Source organism: Leucopleurus acutus (genome assembly GCF_964270905.1).
Source record: "Leucopleurus acutus genome assembly, chromosome: 1".
Classification (NCBI taxonomy): Eukaryota; Metazoa; Chordata; class Mammalia; order Artiodactyla; family Delphinidae; genus Leucopleurus; species Leucopleurus acutus.
The window spans coordinates 168,386,292-168,413,566 of NC_139142.1; the positions used below are offsets into that span (position 1 = coordinate 168,386,292).

Genomic DNA, 27,275 nt, shown 5'->3' on the forward strand with positions numbered 1-27,275 from the left:
TCAGCTGTATGTAGGCCAGTCAAGCCCACAGCACTCATGCAAGTCATACTAAATAATCCTCTGGATGGCCGCCTTTATCTTCTTCACTAAGTTCCTTGTTTTCTCCCATATCAGAGGAAGAATACTCCTGTTCGCACCCTCTAAAAGGAAAGTGAGGAAACAGGCACAGGGAGATGTAGTTACCAGCCCAATCCTCACTAGGATGAAGTCAGGGATAAGGGAGTTGGGAGCTAACGGCAAAGGAGAGCCCATGTGACTTTTATCCTGGAGAAATTCAGGATGCCAGGAGTGGACGCCAGGGAACAGCTGTAAACCGGGGCTCTTGGTCATCCCAGATGGGATCTGTTGAGGGTCCAGAGAGAGGAGCTTCTTTCTTTTAGGTGAAGACTGGAGGAGGAAGAGGGTTGTATCTTTCAGTGTTAAGCGTTGCTAAGAGTGGGTTCTAGGTCTTTTGGGAGCCCTAAGGACTTTTGGAGGCCAGATTCCGCTTAGATGCTGACCTGTTGGGCACAGCTCTGACATGAAGATCAGTGGGATGCTCCAGACCCCTGGCTGGACCTCCGCGCACATGGGCGCTCCGGTCTCTCTGAAAAAGGACACTCTGTAACTGACACAACTGGTAGGAGTTACCGAGGGAGCTGGGTTCGTCCTCCGGTGAATTCCCCTGGATACAGAGCGAGCTGTTTAAGGCTCCTTGGAGATAGCTGCTTTTAATACAGTTGACAGTGGGCTCAGCGCTCTATGGAGGCGAGCGCGGTATTTAACAAATTACCCAATAACTCTTGGGCTCCTAGAGGACCAGATTGTACCCAGAGTACCGAGTGGGGTTAAGAAGAGACAGACCAGCCTCCCACAGACTAATTCCTCCTACTGCAGGTCCTCTGTCCCGTTCCATTTCTCCCTACTTAGGCGTATTTCGGAGCGTCGCTTTTAAAAACCAGAAACCTACCGAAAATGCGCCTGAGGGAGGCGATATTGCCTATGAGCAAAAGCAGGTTTCGCACCAAGTCCCAGAAGCATAGAAAGGTGATCTCTCTCTCCCCATCCAGGGCAATCGTAATGCCAGATGCATCCCGTCCAACGCCCAGCAAGCAGCCCTGTGTGGCTCTGCTCTCCGGACCCCAGGACATCCCCACGCCCAGCCTCCCAGGCCCATTTTCCCAGCAGCTCCAGTCTTCCCGGGTCTCCACGCAACAATGAAGCGTGGGCGGCCCCAGCGGCCTCATTTGCATACCGCCGCGGCTTGGCCAATGGGCTGCGCAGGGGCCTTGGCACGCAGTGTTGCCATCAGCGTGTGCGCGTGTGTGCGAGTGTGACAGCGGCTGTGGCTGTGGCCGTGGCCGTGGGAGGCTGGCCCGGGGAGCCCAGCCGCGCGGGGACCGGCCCCGGCGCCCGCTTCCCCAGCGTGTCGCGGCCGCGTGGCCCGGCAGAGCCCAGAGACCATCCAGCCCCGGCCGGGCGCCGTCGAGATGTCGGTGGCGGGGCTGAAGAAGCAGTTCCACAAAGCCAGCCAGGTAGGGAGGCACAGAGGCGAGAGGGAGGGGGACTAGGGAGCTGCGGGCCCTTCGAGGCTCCGGGGCCTTTGGGGCTCTGGCGCCCTTAGGGGCCTCTCTTAGGGCTCCATTTTTTCCCGCCTAGGCGGGCGCGGAGGTGGAGTGAGGGGCCGCCTGCTCTCTCCTCCGCTCCTTGGCGCCTCCTCCTTCCTAGCCCCCGGCCCCCAGCTCCACCCCGAGCCCCTGTAATTCTGAGAGGTGCTGCGGAGGAGAGCACAGAGGTGGCGGGCCGCGGGGTCTCGGGCACAGGAGAGAGGGTGGGCGTCCTGAGGCCTGGAGGCTCCGCTTGGTGCCTCTACTGAACCCGCGCCGGGAGGTGGACCACAGAGAGTGCGGTGCCGGCCGGGCCTCCCTCCCGTTTGGTTGGGAGCCCCCGGGGCACGTCCTGCCGCTTGGGGGCGGCCGCGCGGGCGTCGGCGGATCCCGGGATGCTGTGTACTTGGCGCTCGGCTGGGCCCCGCAGCGCGTCCCGCAGCGCTCCCAGCGCGCGCCTCGAAATGGACCCCGCCCGACTGCGTCCGGCTCCCGGGCTGGGACGCTACACAGCAGTCCTTCCTCTCCCCACCGTCTTCCTGGTGTCGGCCCGGGGTTGGGCGCCAGGCTCCTGCTCGCAAAGAGCCGCCAGTCTGGTGGGGGGACACTGAGACAGACACGTAAACAAATAGTGTTAGACACACCTCCACGCACAGGGGATGCCAGATAATACAGTAGGGGCATCAGGGAGAGCTTCCCGGAGGAAGAGTCGCGTCATTTGTGAATTAAGTATGCGGAGGAATTGTGGTAGGGGGTGTGGGTGGAAAGGTTAGGAGTTCTAAGCGGAGGAAACAGGAAAACCCGCAGGGCGGCATGGAGTTGGGGTGTGTGTGTGTGTGTGTGTGTGTGTGTGTGTGTGTGTGTGTGTGTGTGTGTCTGTTGACAAGCAAATTTGTATTCTAAGATTTCAGTTTCTTCTAGCTATGGCAGAGCTGACATTGTAAAATCTATCCCACACCTGCACTGCTGGATCTGTTCTACAGATTTCATTCAGAATTCACATTTCAGATGAGGTCTCATCCTGCTTCTTCCACAAATTGGTCCCTGAAATGCAGCTGGAATTGGAGGATTCTCTTCTGTCAGTCTCAGTGCTGTTCCCTCACTTGCATCCCTTCCATGAAGAAACTGGGTGGTGCTCAGTTTCCAGCTGGGGGCACTGGGTGGACAGTGCTATTGGGGTGGACAGTACTACTGGGGTGATAAGGAGTCCTGGATGAGGGGCCAATTAGGTGACCAGGGCGATGGTGGATTCACTGTGGGGTTTGAGCACTTTGAGAGGTTTGTGAGACATTCAGATGTCATTGGCCTGGGAGCCAGTGGGTGAGGCCAAGACTGGAACTACAGAGTTTGGCGGGATTTCCAGCCTAAATGGAGATTTAAAAATGTAAGTGCAAATAAAAGTGAGAAAATGCACAGTGAGCTGCACATAGACTGAAGGGAGCACCAACATTTAGGGGCAATGTTTAGGCCAGGACTTGATAAACAGTAACCACTCAATAAATATTTATTAAATAAGTGAAACTTTTGGGGTGGAGGAGCACAGGAAGGAGAGAGAGAACTAGTAGAACCCAGGAGAAAGGAGTGTCATGGAAACCTAGAGAGGTGGGCGCATTTAAAGGTGGGAACAGTCAGCAAGTGCTGCTGTGAGCTCAGTACTGAGGGGTGGGCAGCCTGGAGGCGAGTGCAGCTGTGGTCAGGGCAGTGTCAGCGTACTTGCTGGCTTACTTAGCACTTGCAAGGAACTAACCTCTTTTGAAAAATATTCTTTTATTGGATATGGACTTCATGGGAGCAAATCTCAGAGATGAGCAAGACACAGCTCTTGGATGATTGAAATTGGTTTCTGACCACTAACCAGAGTGAATGGTTGAAATCCCAGGAAGTTATTGGCATTGGTGAAATAATGTGCTAGTGATGAGGTCATTTAGTTTAACTATCCATAATCAGCCCATTAAAAAAGAAATGAGCAGAGGGTCTAATTTAGCCTTTTTTGTGTGTGAACTGAAATCCTTTGTGACTTTATCTGAAAAGAAAGACATCACAGATTTTCTCTGGGCTTCATTTTGTGGTCAGAGTGCCCAATACATTTTTATCTGTTCTGGGGGTCTTTCTCAGAAATCTTGCAATATGACAGATTTGGTGGAGAAATTAGACCAGGCTTAATATAATAAGAGGGAGCACAATAAAAAAAAATGCCAGATGTTCTTCTCAGACAACATTTTCACAGCAGTTTTTAATTCATGAAGAACTTTCCTAGGCAGGGGAAAGGGAGTCTGGATGATGTCAATGGCTTAATACTTCCCAGGGATCCAGGACTGGCCCTGCCACTGACTAGCTCTGTGACCTGGGGAACGTGACTTAACCCATCTGGATGTTAGTTTTCTCTCTGTATAATGAATTAGAGGATTTAGAAGCCATGTCTCTGTTCTAAAATTGATTGTGGTGATGATTGCACAACTTTGTGAATATACTAAAAACCATTGAATTGTATACTTTAAGTTGTGAATTGTATGGTATAAATTATATCTCAAGAAAATACATATCGGGCTTCCCTGATGGCGCAGTGGTTGAGAGTCCGCCTGGCGATGCAGGGGACATGGGTTCGTGCCCCGGTCCGGGAAGATCCCACATGCCGTGGAGCGGCTGGGCCCGTGAGCCATGGCCGCTGAGCTTACGCGTCCGGAGCCTGTGCTCCGCAACGGGAGAGGCCACAACAGTGAGAGGCCCGTGTACCACACACACACACACACACACACAAAAAAGTACATATCTATCTATATATGTATCTATATAATATATCCCAGTTCTGAAATTGTTAAGTAATTCACTTAAAGTATTTCAGAGAAAGACAAAGATTATAAAGTGGACCTTTTACAAATAAGGGTACCAGTACCATGACAAATTGAGATGATTTTTCTCAATGATAGGCAAGGTAAAATAGCTTATAACTTCCTGGTTACCTGTCCTTCTTTCTTGATGCCTTACCTATCTCTGCAGGAAAAAAAAAAAATCCCCTTACTTTACAGAGAACGAAGAATTGTAAACCCCAGGGATTCTGCATCATTTTGGCAACATGTGGATACTAACAGGAAAGAGGAGGAAATCAAGTAAAATGAGAAGAGTACAAGTTGAGTGAATAACGAGATTTAATTAATCCTTTCCTTCAGCATTTGGGATTATAACCCAGGTGTCCCAAGATTGTAATTAAATACCTTTCTTCTCTTGAAAAGGTTTCTTTGTTTTTAAATGGTGTATTTTTTTAAAATAAAATTTTATTTATTTATTTATTTTTGGCTGCATTGGGTCTTCATTGCTGCACATGGGCTTTCTCTAGCAGCAAGCGGGGGCTACTCTTCATTGCAGTGTGCGGGCTTCTCATTGTGGTGGCTTTTCTTGTGGAGCATGGGCTGTAGGTGCTCGAGCTTCAGTAGTTGTGGCACATGAGCTCAGTAGTTGTGGCGCATGGGCTCTAGAGTGCAGGCTCAGTAGTTGTGGTGCACGGGCTTCAGTGCTCCGCGGCATGTGGGATCTTCCCGGACCAGGGCTCTAACCCGTGTCCCCTGCATTGGCAGGTGGATTCTTATCCACCAGGCCACCAGGCAAGTCCCTGAAAAGGGTTCTTAATCGAGTGGTTTACTTTTCTACTGGTAGGGATGCAGCTTGAGTTATAAGAGATAAATACAAATAGCTTAGAGATGGCATTGTGGTTTCTTGTTAAGCATTGTGCCTGACCAATAAAAATATAACTTACAATAATGATATGTCACCACTCATTGATTTGTATTAATTATGTTTATTTCATCATAATTTTCTTGACAGCATTTATTGTTGATGTAGGATGCTTAGGCCACATCTGTGCTTGTGCTGACCTGGATGCTATGCTAATAGCCAGATTTATTCCCTTTATGGACTTCTAGGAGCCTTATTCCCCATCCCATGAAAGCTTAGTTTTATTCTTTCCTCTTATTCTTCTCTCCCCTAACTAACCAGCTGGCGATGACACAAGACACTTGTGGGCTTCATGTTAAATTTACTTCTTTTTGCCCTTATGTAGCAGTGCCCTTTCATGTGACCCAGGAACACAGTAGGGAATGGGGAGCCCCTAACAAAGTTTTTTTTGTAACCTTCCCCCCCTTCTCTTTTGATGCATTAATCAGAAAAATGATGAGTGGTCATAAGGGGCCAAAACATTCTCCCTGTAATGACTAAATGCACAGGCTGACCCTTTAGGGGTAAACACTTCAGAGAAGGATATTCTTTACAAATTATGAGAATCTCTAGGGAGGCAGTGAATGTCTCTTGTTTCACTTTCTCCTTAGAGATAAAGAAAAATGCACTTTGCAAAATCCAAAATGATTAATTTTTTTTACTTAGATGCATCAGAAAATGTATTAAGCTAAAACATGCTTGCTCCTTTCCACATAGACTGCTTGATAAATTAATCCATAAATCTATGTGTTATCCATATATTTTTAACTCAGAGTGCTAGAGTAGATGTCAAACTAAATTAGTTTTAATTTTTTTAATATCTGAAGAACACAGTATAATCCAAGCATTTCTTACCACTGATGCCTTTTCTCTAAAGTAACTGTAATTGAGGCTATCACTTGGAATTTGATTAAAAATGCATTTAAAAGCAGGGATTTTTTTTGTGTGTGTGTATGTACTATTCTTTACAGATTCATTTTTCAACTTTCCTAACAAACTGACTATAAGTTATATTTCCCAGCGTTAAGTGTGTGTGGGGGTGTATCATGTGTATTTGGGGGACGCTATCATTGGCATGCTTTACCCAGAAAATAAAACTGCTGATAAACAGAACTGATACACGATTTTATTTGGCTAAATAATAAGTGAATTTATTCTGGAGAGTCTACGTCGGCCGAATGTGGATAGCTAGATTTTCTTTTTCACTAGAACCCTGGGAAAGTGTTGAGTTGGGGGGAAGGGGCTGGAGGAAGCGCTGGGGATGATTGAGAAGGCGTTGTTGCAATTCTAACTCTTGGAGTTCTTCTGTGAGATGCCTTCCGGATGAGCTCTTCCCTTGCAATTCCCAAGGTCATCCCATGTTTTTACCGCAGCACCAGCAGCAGTGACTTTCCTGAGCCCAGTGTTGTTCCTTCTGACTTTGTAATTCATTGGATAATGGTGTCTTTCCCACCGGCATTGGCTAAATCTTTCTCAAACACTGATGTCACCAAGTGCTTTGCCTGATCGAATCATCCTGTCAGTGGTAGAAGCTGCTGCTATTTCAGGCTGGATGACTTGGGTACTCCCTACTAATGAACCTGATATCTGAGTCATATCTCCTCATCCACGTCTGTGTTCTTTCTTCCTTATGGGCCACAGTTCAGAAGTCTGGAGGGACCTGTCAGCTAATGCGTGGGTGCTCCTCTGTTTCTCCCAGCGTAACAAGGACAGGGTACACCTGGCTGGTCTCTGCACTCTGCTTTGGACCCTGTCTCCTCTCATTTTCTCAGGGATTTTGCTCCTGTTGCATCTCTCTTCTGCACTATATTTTCTTCTTTCCTGGATCATTTCCATCGGCATATGGAATGCTCTCTAGTACTGTTGCAGGAAGGGCGACCCCTTCCACGGCCCGAGAGTGGGCTCTTTTCTAACCCTCAGAAATGAATTGTTGGAGGAGACACACATGCTGACAAAGCTGGAGACTTTATTGGGAAGGGGCGCCTGGGTGGAGAGCAGCGGGTAAGAGAACCTGGAGGACTGCTCTGCTACGTGGCTTGCTATCTCGGGTTTTATTGGATGGGGTTAGTTTCCGGGTTGTCTCTGGCCAATCATTCTGACTCAGGGTCCTTCCTGGTGGTGAGTGCATCACTCAGCCAAGATAGATTCCAGCGAGGGGGTTTCTGGGAGGTTGGAAGGACATATGGACTGGTGTCTCCTCTCTCCTTTTGACCTTTCCTGAATTCTTCCAGTTGGTGGTGGCTTGTTAGTTCCATGTTCCTTACCAGGACCTCCTGTTGTAAGATAACTCATGCAAGTGGTTACTATTGGGCCTGGCCAGGGTGGGCGGTTTCAGTCAGTGGTTCCCCTAACTATCGCCTATCTGATAAAACAGTATCGCCTATCTGATAAAAAAGAAAGGAAAAAAATCCTTCCTTGGTCCGAGATCCCGCTTCACCTCCATCCTATTTCTTCTCTCCCCTTCCCAGCAAAATGTACTGAGAAAGTTTTTTGATGCCCCGTTTCTACTTTCTCATCTCCCATTCTCTTCTCAACCCATTCCAGTTGACTTTCCTCTCCATCTGTCTGAGACCACCTTACCTAGGTGGTGATTGGCCTACCTCCAAGTTGCCAAATTGGATGGCCACTTCCCCGTCTGATTCTCAGCAGCCTTTGACCCAGCGGACCATTCTCTGCTTACAGCTCCTTCTACACTTGTGTGGTTTTCCTCTGGCTTTAGTGCCTGTTGCCTCAGATCTCCTTTAATGGCTCCTTCTTGTCCCCTTGAAAACTTAAGTCCTGGAGTGCCCCAGGGCTCTGGCTTGGAGTAATTCCCCTTTTTCTTAGCCTTGCACTCTGCCAAGGTGTTTTGTCCAGCCTCATGGAATTATACATGATCTATATGTTCATTGCTCTCTAAATTATATTGCTAGCCCAGACACTCCTCCTGAACACAGACCCATAACAAACTCATAAGTCTAACCGCCTACATCCCCTCACCTCTTGGATATTTAAAAGGTTGTCAAATTTAAGATGTCCAAACCTGAACTCTTTACTTTTCATCACCCCAACCTGTTTTCCTGCTGGTAGTTTCTATTTCAGTCAGTTGTTCAACTGCTCAAGTAAAGTAAGACAAAAACAAGATTCATCTTTGATTTTTTTCTTTCTCTTATCTCTAATTCATCAGAAAGTACTTCCTCTTGGTTCTACTTTTAAAATGTATCCCTCATTCACTTTACCTCTTTCTGGCTCTGCTACTACTATCCTTGTTCTATCACCTCTTGCTCGCATGGTTGCTGGAACCTCCTCACCAATTTCCAGACCTTTCTTCCTACCAGGTACAATCCATTTACCCACAGTGACCTGAATGCTCTTCTAAAAATGTATCTCAGACTATGTCATTCTGTTAATGTAATTTAGACTGCTTACAAGTCTTCAGGGCTTCAGTGGCTTCCAGTTGCTTTTAGAATAAAAGCCCAACTTCCTCCTCTGGCCTGTGAAGCCTCACATAACTTGGCCTCTCCCTTTCCTCTCCTGCTGCTGTTCAGCCACGCTGGCCTCTCTTTGTTCCTTTGATGTGCTAAGGTCTTCTTTTCGTTGGGCCTTTGCCAGAGCTGTTTCCTCCGCCTTGCATGCCTTTCCTCTAGATCTTTGCAAAGTGTTTCCTTATTGTCATTTAGATCATAGCACAGATTACAGGCCACTTTGCCAGAGAAGTCTTCCCTGACCACCCAATTCAAATAGGCATATGCCCTCTCTATCACACTGCTTAACTTTAAAAAAACTGTATGATAAATATTTTGGTATTCTGATGACTGAGTTCAGTACAATTGGTTTCCTTTATAATCCCATGTATTTTTAAATTAAACTTTTTTATTTTGAGATAGTTGCAGATTCACATGCAATTGTGAGAAAGAATGCAGATACCTTATGCCCTGTGCCCAGATTTTTCCATCTTGCAAAACTATAGTACATTATCACAACCAGGATATTTACATTTACATTACCTAATACATGGATATGGTATATCTCTCTATGTATTTTGCTCTTTGATTTATTTCATCAAGATTTTGTAGTTTTTAGCATACATGTCCTGTACATGCTTTGTTAAATTTACACCTGTGACCTTGCTGAGCTCATTTATTTACACAATACAGAACAGATTCATCACCATAAGGATCATGAATGTTGCCCTTTTATGGCCTTGCCCACTCCTCTTCTGCCCCCACCTGCTCTGTAATGCCTGACAACCACTAATTTGTTCTCCTTTCTATAATTTTGTCATTTCATAAGTGTTATATAAATGGAACCATATAGTCTGTAACCTTTTGGCTTGGATTTTTTATCTCAGCGTAATACTGTAGAAGTTCATCCAGGTTGTTGTATGTATCACTAGTTTGCTCCTTTTTTTAAAAAAAATATTTATTTATTTATTTATTCTTTTTAATTTTTGGCTGCGTTGGGTCATCATTGCTGCACGTGGGCTTTCTCTAGTTGTGGTGAGTGGGAGCTACTCTTTGTTGCGGTGCACAGGCTTCTCATTGCGGTGGCTTCTCTTGTTGCGGAGCATGGGCTCTAGGCACGAGGGCTTCAGTAGTTGTGGCGTGCGGGCTCAGTAGTTGTGGCTCCCGGGCTCTAGAGCTCAGGCTCAGTAGTTGTGGCACACGGGCTTAGTTGCTCCACGGCTTGTGGGATCTTCCCAGACCAGGGCTCGAACCTGTGACCCCTGCATTGGCAGGTGGATTCTTAACCACTGTGCTACCAGGGAAGTCCAATAGTTTTCTCCTTTTCATTACAGATATCGGTTTGTTTAACCATTTACCTGTTGAAGGACATCGGGATTGTTTCCAGTTTGGCTCTTAGGAATAAAGCTGCTATAAATATTTATGTACAGGTTTTTATGTGAACATAACTTTGCATTTCTCTGGGTTGAATGCTTAGGAGTGCAGTTGTTAGATCACGTGGTAGTTACATGTTTAGTATTTTAGGAAACTTTCCCTCTTTTCTAGAGTGACTATCATTTTATATTCCTACCAGTAATGTATGAGGGTTCCAACTTTTCCACATCCTCTCTAGGATTTATTGTTACTATTTTTTCTTCTAGCCATTCTATTAGATGTATAGAGTTATGTCATTGTGTTTTACTTTGCATTTCACTAATTGCTAATGGCTTAACAACTCTTCATGTACTTATTTGCTTTCTGTATCTCCTCTTAGGTGAAATGTCTGTTCACATCTTTAGCCCATTTTTAAATTGGAATGTTTTTTTAACTGTTGACTTCTGAGAATTCTTTATAATGTCCTAGGGTATCCTCCTTTGTTGGATGTATGGTTTGCAAATATTTTCTCCCAGTCTGTAGATTGTCTTTTCATCTTCTTTCACAGAGCAAAACTTTAAAATATTGATGAAATGCAGTTTGAGAATTTCTCCTTTTATTGATCATGTTTATGGTATCTAAGAACTCTGCCTAGTCCAAGATCTTGAAGATTTTCTCCTATGTTTTTTTCTAAAAGTTCTACGGTTTTGTGTTTTACATTTAAGCCTGTTGTCCATTTTGAGTTAATTTTTTATAGGGTATGACTTAGGTTGAAGGTCATTTTTTTTTTTTTTTTGGTTTATGAGTGTTTTTTTACCCTAGCACCATTTGTTGAAAAGGTTATCCCTCCTCCATTGAATTGCTTTTGAACCTTTGACAAAATCAGTTGGGCATACTTACGTGGATCTATTCATGCCTTCTCTATCCTATTCCACTGATCTATCCCTTGGCCAATAGCACCCAGTCTTGACTGTCACTACATGATGTCTTGAAATCAGACTGATTCTTTCCACATTATTCTTCTTTCTCAAAATTGTTTTAGCTATTGTAGCTCCTCTGTCTTTCATATATATTTTAGAATAATCGTATCTATATCTACAAAAAATATTTCTGGAATTTTTATAGGAATTGCACTAAAACTGTGTATCAGTTTAGAGAGCATTGACATGACTCCTATGTTGAATCTTTAGCGTAGAAGTCCTATACATGCTTCATTAAATTTACACTTGTGAACTTGCTGAATTCATTTATTAGTTCTGGGAGGGATTTTTTTTGTGAGGGGGTTATTTGTTTTGTGTTTTTTGGTATATTCCTTGGAAATTTTTTTGTAAACAATCATGTCACCTGTAAATAGGAACAGTTTTAGTTCCTTCTTTACGTTTTATATGCCGTTTATTTACTTTTTTTTTGGCCTATTTCACTGGCTAGAACTTCCGGCATTATTTTGAATGAGCATTGACAGTGGAATCCTTGCCTTGTTCCCCACCCTTACGGAAAGGCTTTCAGTCTTTCACTATTAAGAGTAATGTTAGCTATAAATCTTTCGTGGATGCTTTTTAACACGTTGAGGAAGTTCTCTAATTCTATTATTTCTAAGTGTTTTTTAAATCATGAATAGGTGTTGAATTTTGTCAAAGGCTTTTTCTACATCAGTTTGTATGATTATGTGTTTTTTTCTTCTTTAGCCTGTTAATATGGTGGATTACATTAATTGATTTTTGAAAATTGAACTAGTTGGGTGTCCTTAGAATAAAACCCACTTGATCATGGTGTATATTTCTTCTTATATATTGATGAATTAATTCTATTTGCTAATGTTTTGCCATGGATTTTTGTTTCTATATTTTTGGGATATTGGTCTTTATTTTTCGTACTGTGTTTGTCTAGTTTTAGTATCAGGTAATACTGCTTTAATAAAATGAATTGGGAAGTGCTTACTCTTTTGTTTTCTGGAAGAGATTATGTAAAATTGATGTTAATTCTTTTTTAGACATTTAGTAGAATTTTCCAGTGAAAACATCTGGGCTTGGAGATTTCTCATTTGGGAGTTTTGTTAGTTTGTTAGTTTGTGTTTTTTAAGGATTGGTCCATTTAGGATAACTCTCCACACATATCAGACTTATGTGTGGAGAGTTATTCATAGTATTCCCCTATTCATCATTATCATCAGTTCCCTTATTACATGTGTATAGGGTCTCTTTGACTTTTGATATTGGTAATTTCATGCCTTCTCCCTTTACCTTTGTCAGTCTTGCTAGAGGTTTGTCAGTTATTTTGATCTTTTCAAAGAACCAGGTCATTATTTCATTTTCCCCAATGTTTTGCCATTTTCAATTTCATTGATTCTGCTCTTATTTTATTATTTCCTTCCTTTTACTTGCTTGGGTTTATTTTGTTCTCTTTATAGGTTCTTGAGGGAAGCAGACAATATTGATTGGAAACCTTTTCTCTTTTCTAACGTATGCAGTGAAGGCTATATATTTTCCTCTCAACACTGTTTTAGTTGTATTTCACTAACTTTGATATGTTGTATTTTAATTTTCATTCATTCAGTGTACATTTTGACTTCCCTTGAGACTTTTCTTTGATCCACGATTGTGTATGGTGTTTGTAATTTTTCCTGTTTAACCCTGTTTTTGATTTCTAGGTTGATCCCAATGTCATTAGAGAATACATTCTATATGATTTTGACTTTAAAAATTTTGTGAGGTTTATTTTATGGCTCAAAATGTGGTCTATTTTGTTATATGTTCTGAAGGCACATGAAAATAGCGTGTATATGCTGTTGTTGGGTGGAATATTCTATAAATATTGATTAAATCCTATTGGTCAATAGTGTTGTTGAATTCAATATACTTATTGGTTTTCTGTCTAGGTCTTTTAATTGTTGAGAGAAGTCTCCAAATATAATTATCTATAATTATATCTATTGTCTATATTTTCTTTCATTGCTGTCAGTTTTACCATTGCATAATTTGCAGTTCAAGTGTTTGGTAAATACACATTTAGGGTTTCTATGTCTACTTGGTAGATTTACCCTTTTAAATTCATTATCATTATTTAATGTCCCTCTCTGTCTCTGCTAATTTTATGTGCCCTGAAGTCTACTTTATCTGATATTAATATAGCTAATCCTGCTTTCTTTTGGTTAATGTTTGCATGATATGTATTTTTTCATTCTTTTACTTTTTTTTTTTTTTTTTTTGCGGTACACGGGCCTCTCACTGTTGTAGCCTCTCCTGTTGCGGAGCACAGGCTCCGGACACGCAGGCTCAGCGGCCATGGCTCACGGGCCCAGCCGCTCCGCGGCATGTGGGATCTTCCCAGACCGGGACACGAACCCGCGTCCCCTGCATCGGCAGGCAGACTCTCAACCACTGCGCCACCAGGGAAGCCCCATTCTTTTACTTTTAACCTGCATATATTGCTTTACTTGAAGTGAGTTTCTTGTGGACAGCATGTAGTTGGGTCATGGTAATTCACTCCACCAATATGTCTTTTAATTGGTGTTTTTAGACCATTTACATTTAATGTAATTATATGTTAGGGCTAAAGGCTACCTTTTTTTTGTTTGTTTGTTTTCTGTTTCTTGTCTTTTTTTCCTTGCCTTCTTGTGTGTTACTTGAATATTTTTAGAATTCTATGTATAACATTTTTGAGTGTACAGGTTTCTCCCACTATCCAAAGTAGAGTGTTCCTATGAAACCTTTCATAAGCCGAAATGGAGTAAAGTAGAGACGCAATTACCTTAGCACACATCTTGCTAAGAGATGCATAAACTAAATTGAGGTAAACTACATATGCTGACAGATACAGTTCAAAGCTCAGCTTGATATTGAGATGTTGAGTATAGTTCTCAGGGATTGAGCTTAGTGGTGCCACTCTTGCTGCTATTGATTTTCTGTCTGGACGATCTGTCCATTGATGTAAGTGGGTTGTTAAAGTCCCCTACTATTATTGTGTTACTATCAATTTCTCCCTTTTTGTTCGTTAATATTTGCTTTATGTATTTAGTTGCTTCTATGTTGGGGATACACACACACACACACACACACACACACACACACAAGTGTTATATCTTCTTGTTGAATTGATCCCTTTATCATTCTGTAATGTCCTTCTTTATCTCATGTTACAGTTTTTGTTTTAAAGTCTATTTTGGTCCAAGTATTTCTTCCCCAGCTTTCATTTTTATTTCCATTTGCATGGAGTAACTTTTTCCATCACTTCACTTTCAGGCTGTGTGTGTCTCTAGATCTGAAGTGAGTCTCTTATAGGCAATATATATATGGGTTATACTTTTATATCCATTCAGCCACTCTATATCTTTTGATTGGAGCATTTAGTCCATTTACATTTAAAGAAATTATTGATTAGGTATGTACTTACTGCCATTTTGTTAATTGTTTTCTGGGTTTTTTGGTAGTTCTTTTGTGTTCCTTTCTTCTTCGTTTGCTTTTTTCCCTTATGATTTGATAACTGTTCTATTGTTATGTCTGGATTCCTTTCTCTTTTTTGTGTTTTTATTACAGATTTTTGGTTTGTGGTTACCCCAAGGTTTCTATATAACAACACATATATATATGTATATACATGATTATTTTAAGTTGGTGATCTCTTAAGTTTGAATGCATTCTAACAACCCTGCATTTTTACTCCCCCTCGCCCCACATTTAATGTTTATGACTTCACATTTACATCTTTTTGTTCATCTTTTACCTACTTATTGTGGATATAGATGATTTTCCTACTTTTGTCTTTTAACCTTCCTACAAAGTGGCTGATCTACTACCTTTATTGTATATTTGCCTTTACCATTGACATATTTCCTTTCATAATTTTCATATTTCTAGTTGTGGTCTTTTCTGCTTAGAGAAGTCCCTTTAACATTTCTTGTAAAGCCAGTTTAGTGATGCTGAACTCTTTTATCTTTTACTTGTCTGTAAAACTCTCTGTATCTCCTTCAAATCTGAGTGATAGCCTTGCCTGGTAGAGTATTCTTGGTTTTAGGTTTTTTCCTTTCATCACTTTAAATATATTATGCCACTCCCTTCTGGCTTGCAGAGTTTCTGCTGCAGGGTAGCTGACAAGTGTTGTGAGTTCCCTTTTATGTAACTTGTTGCTTTTCCTTGCTGCTTTTAAGATTCTCTCTGTCTTTAATTTTTCCATTTTAATTATAACGTGTCTTGCTGTGGATCTCTTTGGGTTCATCTTGTTTGGGACTCTTTGTGATTCATGGACCTGGATGTCTGTTTCCTTTCCCAGGTTAGGGACGTTTTTTCAGCTATTATCTCTTCAAATAAGTTGTCCCTTTCTCTCTCTCTTCTCCTTTTGGGACCCTTAGAATGTGAATGTTAGTATGCTTGATATTGTCTCAGAGATTCTCTTAAACTATCCTCATTAAAAAAAAAATTTTTGTTTTCTTTTCAGCTTGGGTGATTTCCACTATTCTGTCTGCCAGTTTGGTGATCCGCTCCTTTGTATCATTTCACCTGTTGATTATTTCTAGTATATTTTTTATTCCAGTTGTTGTATTCTTCACCTTTGTTTGGTTCTTCTCTATATTTTCCAGCTCTTTGTTAAACTTCTTACTGTGCCCATCCATTCTTCTCCCAAGTTCACTGGGCATCTTTATGATCATTACCTTGAACTCTTTATCGGGTAGATTGCTTATCTCCACTTCACTTAGTTCTTCTTCTGGGGTTTTATCTTGTTTCTTCATTTGGAACATATTCCTCTGTCACCTCATTTTGCCTGACTATTTTTATTTCTACGCATTAGGTAGGTTGGTTATTTTTCCTGATCCAGAGAAATGGCCTTATGTAGGAGATGTCCTATGGGGCTCAGTAACACACTCCCTTCTGGCCACCAAAGCTATATGCTCTAGCAGTGCCTTCTGTGTGGACTGAGTGGGCCCTTCTGTTGAGACAGGGCTGACTACTGTGGGTACACTTGTAGGTGGGACTGTCCCCTGGGCTGGTTGGCTTCCAGGCCCTGCCTCATGTGGATGCTGCTGGCCTGCTGGTAGGTGGGGCCAGGTCCTGGCATGGCTGGCTGAGGGTCCTGGGGGTCCCGGGGCTGGTACCAGCTGGCTGGTGGGTGGGTAAGCCCCAGTGCTAATAGGCTAGAAGGAGGGCTCCAACCTGGTGCTTGCCAGCATCTGTGCCCCCAAAGGGAATCCTAGTTGCCTCCTGCTTCTCTGGGAGGCTCTCCAAGGTCAGAAAGTGGGTCTGACCCAGGCTCCTTTCACATTATTACCTCTGTATTGCGTCTCAGGACATGTGAAATTTTGCCTGAGCCATTTAAGAGTGGAGTCTGTTTTCTGTAGCCCTCTGGCTCTTCTGTATGCAAACCAGTTGTTCTGGGGCTTGTATTCCCAGTGCAGGACCCCCAGGCTTGGGGAACCCCTCACCCCTAGGGTAAAACCTTTGCAGTTTTAATTATCCTCCTGTTTGTGGGTTGCCTAGCTGGGGGTGTGAGTCTTGACTGTACCATGTCTCTGCCCCTCCTACCTGTCTCACTGTGGCTCCTTCTTTACGTCTTTAGTTGTGGAAAACCTTTTTTGATAGTCTTCAGGTCATTCTCATCCATCGTTGCTCTGTAAATAGTTGTAATTTTGGTGTGCCCGTGGGAGGAGGTGAGCTCAGTGTCTTTCTACTCCACCATCTTGGCCATACTCTCATGACGGTAGGATTTTTTAAATGGAAACTCTGGCATTTTAGGTATTATTTTATGAGACTCTGGATCTTATTTAAATTGTCTGTTTTTACTGGCTTTCTTTCCCACTGCCTTGGCAAGGAAAGGTGGTGGCATTGCCTTGTTACTTCCCAGTGGGGGTAAATGTCCAAGTTTCACACTTAGACTGTTGACATTCAGGGTTTGTGCCTCCTTATTGCTGTGTGGGAGCGGGAGTTCTGACACCTCAGTAGGCTTGCGCTGATACCTCTCTGGCTGGGATAGGTAGAAATGGCCTTGTAGCTGTTTCCCATGTGGCCTCAACTCACACCATGGGCGGGGGTGGCCTCATTACCACAGGGTGGTGGTAGAAGTCCTGATTCTCCACGAGGCCTCCTCTGATACAGCCCAGGAAGGAGGGTGAGAGTGTGCCTTACTTGTGGGAGTGGAGGTCCAGGCTCCCCCACATGTTGTCCACTGACACGGAAGGTGTGTGCAGGGTGGAGCTTGTTGCTACCTGGTGGGGATGAAAGTACTGGCTTCCTACTTGACTTTCTCTGGCACCATCCAGGGGAAGAGAGATTGCAGGGGTGGGGGTCACCTCATTACAACTTGGCAGAGGTGCAAGTTCCCCCATTCCACTCATCCTTTGCTAGTGTGGATGGGGGTAGGGGGTCACAGCTCTTTCTGGGGCGTTTCGAGTAGAGCTGGAGTAGAGCAGGTATTATCTAAACACTTCTGTCTTGCTAGACTGCTCCTTGCATGATCCTTTGGCTGGAGAGAGCAGGCCTTTATTGAGGTTACTTATTTATTTATTTTCCTGCCTCTGTTGGTATTTCCAGGTTGCTGCTATCTCAGCTCCAAGTCTTGGATGTATGAGGGAAAAAGAAAACTCAGGAAGCTCACCACTGTGTCATTTCTTGGGCCCTGAGGTGCCTACTCAGTGTGCCTCCTTCTTTCCACCTGTCAGGGCCTTCTTGGGTTTGTGTTATATGTAATGCCCAGGATTTTGGTGGTAGCTAGTGGGAGGAATAGAGAAAAGTATATGTACTCCATCTTCCCTGAATCAGAAGTCCTTTGAGTTACCCAGATAAAATCCCTTCCTAGCAGGTATGACTGTCCGGTCATTTCTTGTCCTGGTTGTCCCTTATGGCATCCTAAGCCTTGTGAACACTGCATGGAACCATCTGCTGATGTTGAGTGAACATTCAGCAAGTTGTCAGCATTGGAACCTGGATGGCTGCTTCTGTTGAACTCCAACGTATTGTCTGCCTGGATGCTCTTGATGTTGGGGGAGGAATGTGCAAAATCCAGATGTTTTAAATGAAGTTTCCTAGTTTTGAAATATTGGCAATTAATTTAAAGTTTTAAAAACCTCTGCAGGCCAAAAGAAACACATGTGATGAATTAACATGGTCCATTGCCAAATGGTTGGCGACGTTTTTTTAAACGTCTTAGACTAGCACATATTGCTGAAACGGTTCATAGGCAGGTTGACATCTCCTCCGGTTTGAATAGTAGAAGGATGATTCCTGGTCGCCTGTGGCGTTGCCAGTGCTTGCTCAGGAGATAAATATGGTTTCTGTAGAGACAGCTCTTGGCTTTTCGCCTGGGACTGTTCCTGGAAACCTTGTTGGAAGGCAGATTGGATGGAACCGAGCTGAGCATTCGCCCATGTGCTGTTGTGTTAGGCTCTCTTCGAAGGAGCTTGGCCAGCGTAATGTGGGAACTGTGGAATGATCAGGTGTGAGGGCAGAGAGCTGTCTAGTCATGATACGAATTCAACAGTGCTGAGTGGGCAGAGCAGTAGAAGGCAGGCTTTGAAGTGAGTGGGCAGCCTCACACGACTGTGGGAACATAGGCAAGAAATGAGGGGGAGCGAGCCCTTTGCTCATAGTGACCTATTTGGGACTATTTTGAGAAGAGGATGCAAGAATAGGTAGTGTCTAGAATAGTCTAAGGCAGATGGGAGCTCTTCCCCGGTGCTCTCATTGAGCCTTCAGACCTCATAAGTAAAAGTTATGTATCTTAAGACAGAATTTGATAAATTTTATGTAACTCGTAAAATCTGCTTAACAAAAGTTAAACAACATCCTTGAATTTTATTTATCCTGGATCCCTGCTATTCAAATTGATGTCTTAGATGAAGTGCTTTTTCCAAGAAAAGACTGAATCGTTGTCTAAACCTCGTGGTCATGTCTCTTCAAGGGTTGAGTTCTCAATAGGATGGCATGACATCCAGGACTAGGAGCAGTGTTAACAGTCAGCACGTAATGCAGAAATTTCAGAGCGAAACGACCTATACGATTCCATAATTTGGCCATAAATAGCAAAGACTTAGACCCTTGGGAGCTCAAAGCCCATAACTCACTTTTTTTTTTTTTTTTTTTTTTTTTTTTTGCGGTACACGGGCCTCTCACTGTTGCAGCCTCTCCCGTTGCAGAGCACAGGCTCCGGACGCGCAGGCTCAGCGGCCATGGCTCATGGGCCCAGCCGCTCCGCGGCATGTGGGATCCTCCTGGACCGGGGCACGAACCCGCGTCCTCTGCATCGGCAGGCAGACTCTCAACCACTGCACCTCCAGGGAAGCCCCCATAACTCACTTTTATTTTTCCTGATTTTCAGCGGTGGATTTCTTTCCTGGGGGACAGTAGATGGAGGCCCAGGTTTATTTTGAAGGAGTAAGAAGCGGGTGTAGGAGCAACTGAGAAAATAAAGGAATTTCTCTTGTCTTCTTTTCTTTTCGGCCTGAGTGGGCATTGTTAAATCAGGTATATTAAATGTACCTTTCATTCAACTCCATTCCACGATGTCTTGAAGCTGAACTTCCAGGAACTGAACCTCTGTGGCTGTTGGTGGAAGGAACTGGGAAGTGCAGAGACTGGAGACCTGTATTTGAACAGTGGTTGTGCCAAAATGGGGGGGCTATGAGCCTCACCAACTGGCTGTGGTGACTAATCGGGGGACCGGGGGCTCACTGTCAGGGGAGGTAGCAGGGAGTACTGCGAAGAGTAGCATCTGGGTTTGCGAAAACTAGGTTTCTCACGTTTGCCAAGAAGTGTGACTGGGAGAGTAACTTCACTCTCCTTGACGTTGGTTTCCTCATCTCTAAACGGCAATAATGAAACCAATATTAAAGGTTCTTCGTGGGTGTTTCCATTTATTGAACATTTTTAGTTTGTACAGACTGTAAGGAGGAACCTACACGTATGTAATCTTCACAGCCACTTGCTCAAGTAGTGGCTATTTTCACCGTTTTAACAAATGAGAAAAGATGAACAGCCCTTGAAAAGTGTCTGGACCCAATTCCTCCCTGTGTCCCAGTGTTTGGCCTGAAGTCTCATTCAGAAGTGTTATCAAATGAGAGGAGGCCCAGAGACATAAAGGGATGGCCTCAAGGTCACAGAGCTTTCTCATCTTAGAGTGAGGGCTTGACCTCAGCAATTTTGAAGTCCCCTCCATTTGTTGTGCCTTCCTGTGTGATGAACGTGATTGTTCAAGAATGAATTAACTGGGACTTCCGTGGTTAAGACTTCGCCTTCCATTGCAGGGGGTGCGGGTTCGATCCCTGGTCAGGGAGCTAAGATCCCACCTGCCTCACAGCCAAAAAACCAAAACATAAAACAGAAGCAATATTGTAACAAAATTCAATAAGGACCAAAAAATATAACTAAAGTGAGATATATACACTACCCAAATGATTCCTAAGCACTATGGAGGTAGAAATCATTAAAAAAAAAAAAAGAATGAATTAACTAATGCAGAGTCTGATAAATTAATTCCTCTGTGGAATAAAGAGAAAAGGTATGCAATATTTTTGTTTGCCACCATAATTACTTTAAAAAGATAGCTGGTTAAGATGCAGTATTAAATCACATTTGAATCTGTTTGTTTATATGTATTTTATTGTGTGTACCAAGTGTCCAGGAGCTACCTAAGGAGCATGTAGGACGTATCCAGTGAACGTCTGATACAGCAGTGCATGCTGCCTGCTGCTTCGGCTGTTGGCCACTGTCTCCCACTTATTTGCACATGCTTGACAGTGTGCATACGATGTGCGTGTTTTCCTTGCTTGCTTTTCTCTCCCTGTTCCCTGGCTGTTCTTGGCTTTGAAGCTGACATCCGTTTTGCCCCGACACTTATTGTAGATCAGCAGACCGTGCCACCCATCTCTCCTGGAATCTACCATCATTTCTTGCTTCTTGGCTATTTTTTATGGCTTCTTATGTCAGTTTCTCCTCTCTTCTTCATTCCTTCCAGCCTCAACATGCAGTCAGTAAGTCCTGTGTAGATTCTGCCTCCTAAATATTTCTCCCATTCACCCCTTCCTCTCCATCCCCACCACATTCCCCTGTTCCACGGGGGCTTATGGCTCTTGCCTAAGTGAACACTGTACCTGGTTGCCACTAGTATGAATTTGACTTTGTCATTCCCCTTCCAGGCCTTGCCATGGAGTCCCTACAGGCGTAGGGTAGACTCTCAGTTCTTTAAGTTGGAGTGTGATGGTTTCAGCTCTTTCTATCAACGCTCAACCTCCGTTCTCCAGCAGCTTTGGGCCCATTCTGTCCTTTGCCTGTTCTGTTACTTCTGCCTGGAAAATTCTTCCCCATCTTCAGAGCCTAGAGAACTAGTTCACCCAGCTTCCTTTCATTCTTCCTCCTCCTTCTCCAAAGCTATTGCTTGCCATCACTGCTGAACCCTGGGTGTACACACATCAATAATGTCACCTTTGTTGTATTGAAATCATTTTGGTTACTTTTTAGGCCCTTCTACCAGACATTGCAAGCTGCTTCTCACACAGAAGTCTACATTTTTATTAAAAATTTTAAAGCTAATTTAGTTTTAATTTATTTTCATCACTTTTTTTCATGATCCAGACATCTTTAAATGCAATGAAAATTAACTTTCCATGATATGTCAGAGACTGGAACTAAAAAAAAAACTTTTCAGACTGCAAAAGAGTTATACAAATGAAAATATCAAGTGGAGATCCAGTTATCAAAATGAAAGCACTTGACATATTAAAAGTTAACAATTATTTGTTTAGAACACATAAAAAGTCAGCTTGCTACAGTTGTTGGATTTTCAAGAACTGTTGCAGAGGTTTGAAGAAAATAGATTTATTAACTCAAAAAGAACTTGAAACAAGTATTCAAAAGAAATCTGTGCCTTTATTAGAATGGTGTTAGGCTTCAAAAATGACAAATTAAATGATTAATTTTTTAAATAAGAAATGACCCTATAGAACTGCAATACTGGTCCAACAGTCCTGTTTTTACCGCAAGAAACAGAATGAGAGTTAAACAGAAAGCACTAGCAGGTATCAGTTAATCTAAGGTAATAGGTTCTTCGTTCCAAAAGCACTTGCAAAGAAAAACACTGGGGGGCACAGGGCATGGAGGCTCTTCCTAATAACTGGAATCCCATGAGTGTGTGTGTCTATGCCATGTGTCATAGGCTACTTTTTGAATTTGTCCTTTACGTGGTCACTTTTTCCCTCAAATACTAGTTTCCCCGTGACTTTTTCCCTCAAAGGATAAAAAGCATGAAATATAAGCAAGCTCTTGCATCTTACGCTTAGAAGTGTTCAATTCAAGCGTCATGTATGTTTATCGGTACATTTATAGTGTACCGATAAACCCCATCAGATCTTGGCTCATTCAATAGTATAGAACCTGTCAGGGCACAGAAAGAACGAACCCCCGCTTCTTTTTGTTACACATACGATTCAAATACTGAATCTGAAGAAAAACATTTAATCATTTTGGCTCTCCTTTACATCCCCATGTTGATAAACTTACTAAAATATTCCTGTGTAATCGAGTGTGGTCCTGTTATTTCAAGTCAAGTTTAAAATCTCAAAACCAGCCATCCAGGCAAAAAAGGCAATCAGAAAGATGATTTCTTCCTCATCTCCCTAACCCCAATAACTATGAAGTCAATTTTACATGATTCCAAACACTGAATCGTGATGACAAATGCTGAGCCCAGTTTCTTCGTAATCCTTTCTGGTGTGGCATACGTGGTAGAATTCAGGTGTGGAAGCCAGCATGGATCCTCCAAACCAAATTGCCTGTGACTGCATTTTGGGTGTAATGACTTGTACATTGATAGGTTTTCGTGTCAATCTACCACCACTCAGTTCCTCACTTGATTTCAGCCTGGCATCTACAGTTCTTTTCAAATCTCTTTGCAAGTGATGTCCGATGTCCCTGAACATGGTTGAGCCTCCAGAGAGGACGATATTCTTGTAGAGAGGACGTCTGACATCAGTAGGACAGTTGTGAATTACTTTATCTACAACTTCTGAGATAGTTTGAGTAAAACCTGGATTAGCAAACTCTAGATGAAAAAAATTCAGGTCCCAAGGATTTCTCAATAACGAACACTAATGGAAAATTCTTTCTTTGAGATAGCACTGATTCCAGTATACTGTTTAATCCACTTTGCTCCATCTGTGTCATACTTGTTAAATTCTTTCACTAAATCTGGGCAGGCATAACTATAGTTTAAAGTTTAAAGTTTCCTTTAAAGTTTCCAAAGATTGCTCTGAAGGATTCTTACTTCTCCATCTCTCAGCAGTTGCTGAATAAAATATGTTCTTTTTCATCCTGTGTTTGGAATGTGCTTAACACAGCTGCCAGTCACATACCCTTCAGCCACAGGGGCGGCATGGGTGACACTGTTGCCACTGTCTATCAACAGATTGTTTTCCTACTTGTCTTGAGGTCCAGGATGCAGCTAAGGCAAGAATGGCCTGTGCAGAAATGTACGAGCCTAGAACATTATTTCAGCAGTATATTCCCTGTTTTTTGGAGTATTCAGTGGAGGTTCAGTCAAAAAAAAAAATGGTCTTCAGGTTCTGCTCTTAAATATTTAAAGATCATTTGATCCATAAACCTTTTCATCAAGTCCCATTCTTCAACAATGCCATGGCGGATTGGCCACTTTTTTGCATGTGAAGGTTTTTCTGTTGCTTCATCAGCAATGAAGAAGTCTAGGTCATCAACACCTTTCATCACCCTCCTTTCAGCTTTCTCATCCTTTCTTTTTGCTGACTCCTTAATAGCAATACCCTGTACCATAGTCCAGCACACAGGCCGGCAGCCGTCCACCATCTTCCTTGTCACCTGCTGCTGCTGCTGCAACTGTCTGTTTGGTGCTGACTGGGGCCAGGGTTGAGCAGCGGGAGATAGAAGCTATTTGACCATCCACAGCTGGCCACTCTGTTTGTCATGGGGTGAGGGATGGAGACGGGAAGCAGAAGCAGAGGCAGGCTTGGTCAGTGGCTACCACTTCTACAACCCAGGCAGGTAGGCTGTCCTGGAAGTCTTTAGAAGTGCTTGTTGAGTGACTGAATGACTGTTTATGCTTACATTCTTTTCTTATGAATTCAAGCTTACAACTTTTATAGAAATTGGAGGTTTCCAGACTCCTAATAGCTGAATTATTGGGGTGTTGGTTGCACCAAAATTAAAATATTCTTTTATTGTATTAGTCTGATATTTGCCTCTGGCATCTACTTTGTTTTGAGCTTTGACTTTCATAAATTAGGAGTCGGGACTTCTTCACATCCAGGAAATGTTATCTTCATATCCAGGAAAAATGTTTTGTAGTCAATCAACTAATCATTCCATGAGCATAATCATAATGCTAATTAGCTGCATTTGGTAGAAGTGCTGGGTACTGTGCAAAGTATTTTTAGAGACAGCATCTCATTTCATCTCCTTGATACCTCTACCAAGAAGGTACTAACCTATGATGGAAAAGAATCTGAAAAAGAATACACACACACACACACACACACACACACACACCCCTGAATCACTTTGCTGTACACCTGAAGCTAACACAACATTGTAAATTAACTATACCTCAATTTAAAAAATGATTTTTGGAAAAAAAGAAGGTGCTAGTCTTATTTCTCCTTTTACAAGGGAGGAAATTAGGCTTGGCAAGGTTAAGTAAAACTTGCTCAAGGTCATACAGCTGGCAAGTGGTCTTGTAAGGACTCAGGGACAGGCCTTGAGTGATTCCAAGACAAACGCAGTACAGTACTTGTCACCATTGCATGAGATAAATCCGGTGCTACCCTCCAGTCTCTTCCTCATGATTTTCAATCTTCGAATAAATCCAAGGTGTCTTTATCATTCATTTGAACCATATGTCACCTATTTAGCCTCTATTAAATAGAAGCTCTAAATCAGGAGTTGGCAAACTGGCCTGTGGGTCAAATATAGCCCATTACCTGTTTTCTTTTTTTTTTTGTACAACCTGTGAGCTAAGAATGATTTTTACATTTTTTAATGGCTGAAAAAAATCAAAAGAATTCTATTTTGTGACACCTAATAATTACATATGATTAAAATTTCAGTGTCCATAAATAAAGTTTTATTGGAACACGCACCCAGGCTCATTTTCGTGCATGCTGTCTATGGTGTAAAGCAGAATTGAATAGTTGTGACAAAAGACAACATAGAGCACAAAGCCTGTAATATTGCTCTCTGGTCCTTTACAGAAAACATTTGCCAACCTCTGCTCTGAGCTGTAAGTCTAGGGAATTTACGTATGCTGGTGTGCAACATTTCTGCAGCCCTGGACAGAACACTAAAAACGTTTTGTCTGCATCTGCAATTGGGTTGTGTGTTTTTTGGAGGATCTCCAGTCACTTAACAATTCTGATTCATCCTGGTGACCTGGGAAGGGACTCGCTGTGGAATACATTCTTACTTTGTAATTCAGGAGACTTGCATACCCCAAAGTCACTTCTGGTAATGCCTCACCGTCTGGCACACACCAGCGAACTCCTCTATCCAGAGTTTACAGTGCTGGCGAGGAATGGCCTTGATGTGTTTACTCCGATGGGGACATAGTGTTTTCTGTTTACAGGTTGTTAGGCATTCTGCCATGTGCTGCATTGTAATTCCTCACCAGGGAAACAGTGCTTACTCCCCTCGCTGGGTTCCCTCCACTCCCATCATCATTCCCTTCTTGTTTTAATTATTCCGACTTTATTTTGCCTTCTCCTTTGCTTCATTTTGAAAGAGTCCCAATTTGCTTTTCTTGCCAGTTCTCTACTTGCTTTTCCCAGGGCTCAAAAAGGATTCTTGAGGGTGATGTCATTTTCATGTTTATCTTTCCTCTCTAGCATGACTTTGATGAAATATGTATATTTTAATTGGTGAGCCGTGTTCTAAGGGAGTTGATCGTTGCAAGGTCCATGGCCAATTTCAGCCACAGTTAACCTGAGTCGATTTGTACAATAGCAGTGGAATGTTTTGGCTCCTATTGCAGCAGGAGTGGATCATATATGTTGTGTAGGCTTTTCAGAAACTTCATGCAGAAATTATGTGAAGCAGATGGTACCCTTTTGAGTTGCCAAACATGCATATTTTAAAGAAATGTGGTGTATCTATTCTTCTTGGTAGATTTAGACGGGGGTTCTTTGGGAATGGAAATCAGCTGAAATTGCCATAATTGAAAAATTCTTGGAAGCTTATCATCAAAATAAGGAGTGTAATATCAGAAGGCCAACATAGACTAAGGAACAAATATTATTGGATTTATTTAATTTACTTCTCCAAGGACGAAAAGCCCTGTAGTCTCCATGATATGTCTTTTCTTTGATAAGGCTATTGATTCGTTCATTGAGATCTCTTGAGGGCATTGGGGGCAGTGAGAAAAGGTGGGTACGAGGCAGGGGAGATTGCATGGGACCAGAGAGCGAGGGCCAAGCCGTTTAGCCGAAAGCTAATGGGATGGGGTGACGTCACTCTGAGAAGACAGGACCTGGGACAACTTGCAGGTTAAGGAAGGGGCAGAGCCTTGGGAGGACTGCTGCTGGGTTTCTTCTGAGCAGGTAGGAGATCTCATCAGTCTTAGTTACCTCTAAGCATTGACCAGGCAGGGTTTGCAGAGGAGGAAGCTCTCCGCAGGTAAGATGAAGAGCATGATGGAATCCAGGAGCCCCACCCAGGTAGGAAGGAGAATATAGCCGGCTTGGCTCTCTGCACTGGCACTTGCTGGGGAAATGCTTCTTTTTTTAAAAAAAAAAAAACCTGAGTAGGGTTTCCCTGGTGGCGCAGTGGTTGAGAGTCTGCCTGCCGATGCAGGGGACGCGGGTTCGTGCCCCGGTCCGGGAGGATCCCACATGCCGCGGAGCGGCTGGGCCCGTGAGCCATGGCCGCTGAGTCTTCACGTCTGGAGCCTGTGCTCTGCAACGGGAGAGGCCACAGCAGTACTGCAAAAAAAAAAACCTGAATATTTTTCTTTTTTTTAAGTTTATTTATTTATGGCTGCATTGGGTCTTCGTTGCTGTGTGCGGGCTTTCTCTAGTTGCAATGAGCACGGCCTACTCTTTGTTGCAGTGCGCGGGCTTCTCATTGCGGTGGCTTCTCTTGTTGCGGAGCACAGGCTCTAGGCGTGCAGGCTTCAGTAGTTGTGGCACGTGGGCTCTGGAACACAGGCTCAGTAGTTGTGGCACACGGGCTTAGTTGCTCCGTGGCATGCA

At 43.1% G+C, this 27,275-nt stretch overlaps 1 protein-coding gene and 1 pseudogene across 2 annotated transcripts in view; one reads left to right on the top strand and one right to left on the bottom strand.

The window, feature by feature from the left end:
• Window positions 1–1,469: 1,469 nt before the first annotated feature.
• Window positions 1,470–27,275, top strand: part of ADAMTSL3 (ADAMTS like 3) — a gene marked incomplete at both ends in the record, with an annotated part of 539,369 nt that continues 513,563 nt past the window's right edge. Inside the window, 1 exon segment of the mRNA XM_082852534.1 lies at window positions 1,470–1,514. Within this exon segment, the coding sequence (XP_082708660.1) occupies window positions 1,470–1,514 (45 nt within the window).
• LOC309960551 (actin-related protein 3-like) lies at window positions 1,704–23,832 on the bottom strand (annotated as a pseudogene). The gene is made up of 2 exons: window positions 22,714–23,832; window positions 1,704–2,193 (listed from the first exon to the last, which is right to left on the bottom strand). The product of its transcript is annotated as an actin-related protein 3-like (transcript).